The sequence below is a fragment of the Zingiber officinale genome, chromosome 5B, assembly GCF_018446385.1.
Source record: "Zingiber officinale cultivar Zhangliang chromosome 5B, Zo_v1.1, whole genome shotgun sequence".
In the NCBI taxonomy this organism is placed as follows: Eukaryota; Viridiplantae; Streptophyta; class Magnoliopsida; order Zingiberales; family Zingiberaceae; genus Zingiber; species Zingiber officinale.
Window position 1 is genome coordinate 18,335,310 of NC_055995.1, and position 8,187 is coordinate 18,343,496.

General features: G+C 34.4%; 1 protein-coding gene across 4 annotated transcripts; it reads right to left on the reverse strand.

Moving 5' to 3' along the window:
• Window positions 1-133: 133 nt before the first annotated feature.
• Window positions 134-6,881, reverse strand: LOC121984185 (protein phosphatase inhibitor 2-like). 4 transcript variants are annotated; one of them, XM_042537003.1, is made up of 5 exons: window positions 6,676-6,881; window positions 1,587-1,651; window positions 1,001-1,116; window positions 736-894; window positions 134-495 (listed from the first exon to the last, which is right to left on the reverse strand). In XM_042537003.1, exons 2-5 carry the CDS (start codon window positions 1,589-1,591, stop codon window positions 314-316), a joined length of 462 nt encoding a protein of 153 aa, XP_042392937.1. In that variant the 5' UTR covers window positions 1,592-1,651; window positions 6,676-6,881; the 3' UTR covers window positions 134-313. The 4 variants fall into 4 exon arrangements, with proteins under 4 accessions (XP_042392937.1, XP_042392935.1, XP_042392938.1 ...); XM_042537001.1 differs by having other exon boundaries at window positions 1,001-1,182; XM_042537004.1 differs by lacking the exon at window positions 6,676-6,881 and adding an exon at window positions 5,791-6,657.
• Window positions 6,882-8,187: the final 1,306 nt, after the last annotated feature.

An 8,187-nucleotide genomic window follows, 5' to 3' on the forward strand; every position in this document is an offset into this window, starting at 1 on the left:
TTGTGATTGTATTTCAGTATCTAATGTTCCCGGTGTGGACAACTTATTTTTGCTAATTGTACTGCGACGGGATGCTGCGATGGGATGGATAAAAAAAGACAGTACATGTTAAGCTTTAAATGCACATGCGATGTGAACACACTAATAAATCTTCTCATATGTTTAATAGATAGTATCATTTTCAAAGAGAAACACCAGCTCAAACTTTTGAACAACACAATGTAAAGTTTACCACGTTGTCTGAGAAACAATACTCACCCGGGCGTGCCATGCCATCAAACAGTCGTTGATATTGAGGAATGTTGTTTTCCAGTCAACCCATTGCTGAAGGTGAGCAGGCACTTGCCTTCGTGTTTTCTTTTCCAGTGTCATCTTGAGTTAGCACAATATCTGAGAGGGATCCTAACCGCATGAGCTCCCTCACCTTTAGAAATTCATCGTAGTGAGCCTTGCGGTGCTCCTTGAAACTTAGCCTTGATTTGTTTATACCAGAATCTGATGGGAATCAATAGTTAGTCACATAGTTCAGATACCGATCTCTTAATAGGACAATGAAAAATTTCAATTTTCTTTATTCTATGATGCTGTTTTTTACCCCCTCCACTCCCAGACTACACAGAAAAGAATAGAATTTTCTCCAAATTTTCTTTGGCATAAGCTATGTACAAGGAACATAGTATGAGATAAAGTCTAGGCAACTATGTGAGAATAAATATGAAATTAGTAATTGTGAACCTTCATCTTGCTTCATGGCACCAGCTTCAGCTCCCATAGATGGTTGACCACCATTCTCTGAAAATTGTTTGCTTGGAGAAGACAAATCATCTGAAATAGTTCCCATTGCTTCTTGGTCATCCAAGCATTCATCAAAAGCTCTTCTTGGTGATGAAGAACCTGCATGCACCTGAACTTTATGATTCATGCCCCCTCTTTAGGATGAAGATAAAACAACCTAAAGTGGAAGTTGTCTGAATGTAATCGTCGAGGTCTGCAGACCTACCATCATCATCCACCATAGGATGATAGGGCGTTTTAGGTTCAGTTATTTTCTGCCTCACTGGTTTGTTGGTTTCAATTTCATGCAAGTTGTCCTCATTCCATGTCACTCTAGGCCCACTGAAAGATGCATAAAATGTGCAACTCTTAAGCTTCATATTATCCTAGATGGAGAAATTCATGCATCTGTTTCATAAACAAAAATGGCGGCGGCTAACAATTTCAAATAAAAAAATCTGCATAATTTCTAAATACCGAGTCTCGTAGTATAGAAAAAATAAATTTTGCTTTGGATGATCATGAAGCCAATTTCCTTGTAAAATAGACAAGAAAACCTAAAAAGATCATGAATTATAGGTTTTGTGAATTTTTTAGCCAATTGGATCAACATCAACTAATTTAGGAAGACAAATTTTGGAAATCTTGTTTGAACAGACATCTAGAATAGCGAAGACAAAAGGAAAAGCAAAATGTCATGCATTACAAGATTTTCACAATTTTCATGCCACTTGTAAGTTGTGACAGCATTTAAGTGGAATAGAAAAATATATATTACACATGATGACACCAGGCAAATTGCTAATACTAACCTCATTGTTCAAAATAATATATCTCCTTAGCTATCAGTGAAATTCCTGATTGCTCTATGATTTCTCTGTGAATATAAAATAATTACAAGTTAAAACTGTTAACTTCAAATACAAATCTTGAAGCAAAGAAATGGTTATTACAAATAGCACAAACTTAAATTTTAAAGCAATCGATTCATGAATGCATATAGCAAGGCTACCTGATCACTTTAGCAGGGGAAAAAAAATTGCAGCACACTTGAAAAGAAATGTCATGACAGACCATTCATTAGAAAGTAAATAATCAAACAAAATTCACAAACTTCTAGTGGTAAATAGGAAAATACTTGTAAAGAGGATGCCAAAATTAGTAACCAAAAAAAGAGACATGTTATAATTAAATTAAATTATTTTTGATAGTTTTAATCAATAGTTCGCACAAATTTTCTGATCTAGGTCAATGCCAACTTGTGCCGGTATGAAAATCCTTGGGAATAGTGAGTGGGTTTCATCAGAGAGAGAAGACACGGCAAAGTGAATTTGTGCTACTTATCAATAGTTTCCATCAGTCCCAAGCATGTATCAATTTCCTTCTTCAACAAATAGATCGTCAGGGTTTCACATCTGGTTCCTAATTTGTTCCTGCTTATTCAGCCATTCCAAAGTGATCTCAAGAAACCCAATATGGATTGACATGGGACCCAAATCCAACAAATCCATGTCATCCAACTCCAAACCAGGCATACTTGACGAGACCAAAGTAGCCTAGACACCTATATGATATTCATAATTGAATTTGCAAATACTCCTAAAATTGTTTACTCAGCAGAATCAGCATCTTGCATATATATATATGACAAACAAGAGTTGGTCAATAAAGTCGAGCCTCTTAACATACTTTGCAGTCAGAAAAAAAATCGATAATACACATAGCAGTCATAACATTTTAAATACTTGAGATTAGAAAATCATAATTACAATTTTATTGATATTTACTAAGGTATAATGTTAGTAACCAATCCACAGAAGCTTGAAAGTAGAGAAATCTTTTGCATGAACACTTCAGAGATAATTTTGGATGGTGCATAAATTCTGAAGTTGGCATAGGTGCACACATTAGTGGTAAGAGTAGATGACACTTCATATATGTAAACATGTTAGATATATAGAAGTTTTTTGAAAATTCAGACCATCTGATATCCATGTTTACAGATTTAAAAGGATACAAATTTTTTACATGTAAATGTGGTTCTGTACTGCAAAATATATAAAATAAGGCCAATAAAATCAAACAGGAGCATCTCCATGACTCCATCGTCACATAAACAAGGAGTCTAATTAGCAATGCACTGTGAACATTTGAGTAAATCTAAAGCGAAAGAGTTTATTTGATTTACCAGACTATATAGTACTATCAAATGAAATGAACCCAGATACTAATCGTAATGGGGAAATTCTTATGCTTAATTGCAAGACAATCCCTTCTACCTATGCTTATTAATTATTATAGGTCTGTATCACTCTCTCCCTCATATGCTAGAACCCCTTGAGGATTTGGTTAGCAAATCTACTAAAAATGAAGTGGCTGCTTGATCATTGCAGTACAATTTCATAGGTTCAGTCTTCACTCATTGATCTAAATGTTATATTGTTAGGACCATAGCCTTATACTTTGCCTCTAACACCGATCTACCATTGCGGTCTATTTGTCTCTTTTGATAAATTAGATTACCTCTTAGAAGAGCATAAAAGCCTAATGTGAATCGTTAATCTACGGGAGAAGATGATGAGATAGTGGTAAAACCAAATGTCTCCATGTACACATACAACATGAGTGGAATGGGAGCCTCCCAAAATCTAGGTATTTGTTAGCTCTAATTTAAGAAAAATAGTGTGCAAGGGCATAATAATTAAGTTCGACAAACCAATCCTACATTATCTTGACATTTGAAGTGATCTAGAAAATGAGTGCTATTTCAATGTTTGACTGTCATGGAAGAGATTATGAATAAGTCATAAGCCCAAGATACATTACTCGTATACAGATCCCTAGCCTATGCCCAAATCTCATAGCAAGAGAAGAAGCAACCAAAAATGCTCATAAGGATAAGGTCAATGAACAACCAAACTTGAACCATTGCAACCCGCAAAGCATAGTTCTACCGTCTAATTTCTCCGTAGTAATCATCATGGAGCAATCGAGGCTCTAAAGGACAATGGTAGGAAGCATCAAGGAGATAGCCAAAAAGTCCGGCATTTTCAATTGAAGGTAGCCCTTGAATAATACCGTCAAAAGCTGGAAAATTGATTTAGTTGAAGGAGAAGAAACAAAGCTTTTGTTGTCTAACCAAAGAGAAGTAAAAAAGAATCAAAAGATTTTGCTATCTAGCCAAGAGATTCAAACCTTACACCTCAAAAACCAAATAGGATTCCATCATGTCACTCCACAGTTTTGGTTGAGCACCAGCACCTGGTCACCAGGTCCAGTCAAGCAGCAGCAGCAGAAGAAGAAAGTGATTCCAGAAGGAGGAGAATTTGGAAGAATCAAATTGGGAAGTCATTGGTGTCAGAAGTGTGATTGCGAGCATAAGGTGGCTAGCATTGCTTGCACATGGAGAGGGAAGTGCTCAAGAAGATGCTACCAACATGGTGCTCAATTACAGATGGAACAAAACTGCAATCTGCTCAACAATACCACATATAGGTACTGTCATGCATGAAACGAATTAGATGGTTGGCATTCAAATGATAGGGGAATGCGAGGTAGGAGATCAATTTTGCTTTGAGACCGTGTAATGGGAGCATCCCAGGGTTAAGTCCCCTCTATATATGTTTAGAATTCATCACTATAAAATTACAAATAGATCCCTAATATTATATGGTATCCACATTTAGGTTTCTAGATCCATAACACTTATATTAAGTTTGACAATATGAAAATAACAATGGGAAAAATATCCTCCCTTTAGCACTTCAATCCTAAGTCATTCTGCATGAACAAAACTTTCAGTTCTTATTATGGGAAAACATGACAATTATTTCACATTACATTTTTTGAGCATTTGTGTTAGATGTTCCTAAATCAGGAATAAATGCCAGAAACGTGGGGCCGTTAGATGCTTGTAAAAAAACCAAAGAAGCAATCATCAAATATACATTGCCGGTTCATATAAAGTCCACCAGCTAAACCCAAATTAGTTGTTTTTCAAAATGATTAGAAGGCCTCTGTGCATCTTTTATTCATATTGATTAACTATTATCAATTGAGATTCTTATTGATCGCTTACACCAACAAAAGGAACATATTGGAAAATTTAGCTAGAAGCTAAGAGGTAAAATAATGAACTTACTTGTATGTGTATTGACATAATTTATTCAAAAGGAAAATTTTAAGTGAGAAGCAATATTGCATAATTGTTATGGAGATAACATAAGCATTTGCAAGACAGTGTATTTCTTTCAAAATTATGCTCCATTATGAAATATAGATTGCCAAGCACAATCTGACTAAATTGTGAGCATAGAACCGCATGCACATGTCCTTACTTAAAAAACTGAATTAACTCAATAATAAAGTTCCTAAAGTAGCAGCTTTGGCAGATAAAATCCACAGAAAATGTCAAGAAGTATATAGAAGACTAAAATTCAAGTATTCGTCAAGGATAGTCTAGTAAAGTGATAGCATTTGCAGTGTTATCTATATGGGTAATGCTAAATGGCCAGAATCTGGCCAGCTAGAATCAATACATGCAAGTGTACACATGGGTATTTTAGTAATATCATATGTGTACATTAATTACATGCATGTACATGCATGCATTCTAATTGGAGGATAAAAAATTCTAGCTGGCCAGATTGGCCAACAAGAATTACCGTATCTATATATTTAATAATGATCCACGTTGTAGATTAGTGTTTCGGTGAGGTTCAATCAAAGTCATCAAAATCACATAACATTTATGCATCACTACTTTTTGTTAATTGTGCATATACATGCACATTCAATGCCCTGAATAAATTCAGCTTCTTTTGGCAGTAAGTTACTGGTTGCACAATATGCAAAGACATCAAGACACGTCATTGATACCTAACTTCTGACACAGTTAGTAATCATTATTGTAAAAGAAAAGGATCATGAAAATTAACAAAACAAAAAAAAAATGTATATTAGAAATAGATGATGGAGGTGAAAAAATAAATTCACTATTTTCATCCAGCATTTTACCGTGTAAAATAGGTCCGTCATCACATAGCTGAGTAACAAAAATACTCCTCCAGGTTTACCATACCTCTAATAAAGCATACTTGTACACGAGTTCCTTCAAGAAAAACTTAATAGAAGATGGATTGAAACAGGTTTTATTACTCTTCATTACAAACATTCTATAACTAGATTGAATACACAGGCAAACAAATAAAACACATTACAAGCAAGAAACCCGCATCTCTGAGAGAATTAATTACTTATCAGTGCTTCTGTAACACATTTCCAGGAAGGTACTAATAAAATAAAAACAATTAGATTAGAAAAGGAAGATGTGACGATGTATAAAAGAAAGTATTCAACAGTTTTATTCTTGTAAGTGATAAAAAAAGACACCATGGATGAAAGACTGTCCAATTGAAGGAATACAAGACTAATTGTCCCGAATTCAACAACAACAGTTCAAGCCTTTTTTAAAATTATCCATGGATGAAAGAAAATATACTTTTCATTCAACATGATGCGTAGAAAAAACAATCCTGGATAACAGTTTAATTTATGCAGATCATAATAACTGCCACAGAGAGCATATTAAAAGCAAAAGGGCTAGAGGAATGCGAGATTATTATTATTATTATTATTATTATTTTAAAAAAAAGGAACTTTAATGCCTTTTGAGCATAATTCATCGACTTAAGGAAAAAAAAACATTTATTTTCATCATACACGAAGCAGTAGCTAAACCAGAAACCTATCCAGATTAATTCGAGCATGTTGTTTCCCGTCAAACAAAGATCCATTCACATGAATCTAGAAAAACCTAATTCTTAGTGATTCCCGAAGGAGACAGATCAAGACAATTAGACGATGAAGCCAACGAACCAAAAAAACTAAGGGAGAAATTACCAGAGCGACGAGGGGATGCAAATGGAGGACAATGATAGCCTGCTGGTGGAAGTATTTGTAGATCTGGAGATACGAAATAATTCCAGCTTTTGAGATCAAGTGCTGTCCGCGTAGTCAACGAGAGGCGAAACAGTATCGACCGCCGGCTGGCGCAGCTCAGAGCCACGGACGACTGAAGAAACAGGGAATGGGTCAATTTTCTCGCACCACCCTCGGCTCCCTAAATAATAATAATAATAATAATAATAATTTAATTAAATGCTAAAAAACAATATAAGTTTTATTTTTTAAAAAAAATTTGATAATTTAGACATATTTAAAGTTATGAAATTTCTAAAATACATATTTTTACTTTTACATTTTTCGTTTCTCATTCGACTCCTTCCGCTAATTCTATGAAGTGTTACATTTTAAAAATTAATGTCACAACGTTATTAAATAAGTGATGTTTATTTTTAAAATACAGTACTATAGTGATATTAATTTTTAAAAATAAATACTATAGTTGTGTTAATTTTTAAAATCTAATACTAGGATGGTATTATTCTTTAAATGCTAGGAGTCATAAAATAGGAAATAGATATGCCCTTTGATAAATTTAAAAATTATGTGCATCTTTCAGGAAATTCACACTTTTAAGTACGTTTTAATCAAAACTCAGTTAAATAAAAAAGAAAAAGATGTTTTTAAAATGATGCATTTTATATTTTAACCTCCGACATAACTTCCAGACACATTTAACCCAATTCAAAATAGAATTAGCACATAGATAATGACTAATGTTTCTTTTGAAATATTATTGATCGAATATTGACACTAAACATTTATCAAAGCCTATCTTTCTGTTACTTTTCCTGTCTATTATGACTATTTTGTGGATCATATTGGCAATTTGTGCAGGATCGGTGATGGCTGCATAAACGATCTAAGTGTTACATGTTTGTAAGATGCTCTTAAACTTAAATTGTATAGGTAGCGAGAACAATAAGAATGAAATAATATAATATTAAATAATCTGGTATCAGAGATATTGAAGAAATTATAGAATTAAAATTATATCAGATCAATTCTAATTTTTCTATTGAGATTACCTGAATGGATAATCTTAGGCTACTAGCGGGGTTGGTTTTATCAAACTTCTGGTGGTCCGAGTTATAGAGTTGATGTGAGTGCGTAGCAGAATTGGGAGTCGATCATTGAATCGGGAAAAAAAATCGCTAACTAAGATACCGAAGCCTGGATTTAACGCGATTTCCTTGAAACAGATTCGTCCCACTTCAGGTTGTGCCTCGAGGTTCTCTCAAATCATCCGTTTCCCATGATAGAACGTCAAAACCACATAAGCAACCAAACACTGGTACGGTTGTTCGTGGTGAATTGAGAATGCACCCGAGTGCTATCACGAGTAGTTCAACTGAACAGATGTACGACTGAGAGAGTTTTGTGGGAGAACACGGGTGGATAGAGGTTCGCTTCTTGCTCTTCCTCTCGCTTTCTCTTTCTCTTATCTTC

Excerpts from the sequence above, each read along its gene's own strand:
- LOC121984185 (XM_042537001.1), bottom strand. The coding sequence starts at position 1,154 with ATGAAGCTTAAGAGTTGCACATTTTATGCATCTTTCAGTGGGCCTAGA. Across the intron at positions 895-1,000 it reads TCCTATGGTGGATGATGATG|GTTCTTCATCACCAAGAAGA; the intron begins GTAGGTCTGCAG and ends AGGTGCATGCAG. Across the intron at positions 496-735 it reads TGCCATGAAGCAAGATGAAG|ATTCTGGTATAAACAAATCA; the intron begins GTTCACAATTAC and ends GATTCCCATCAG.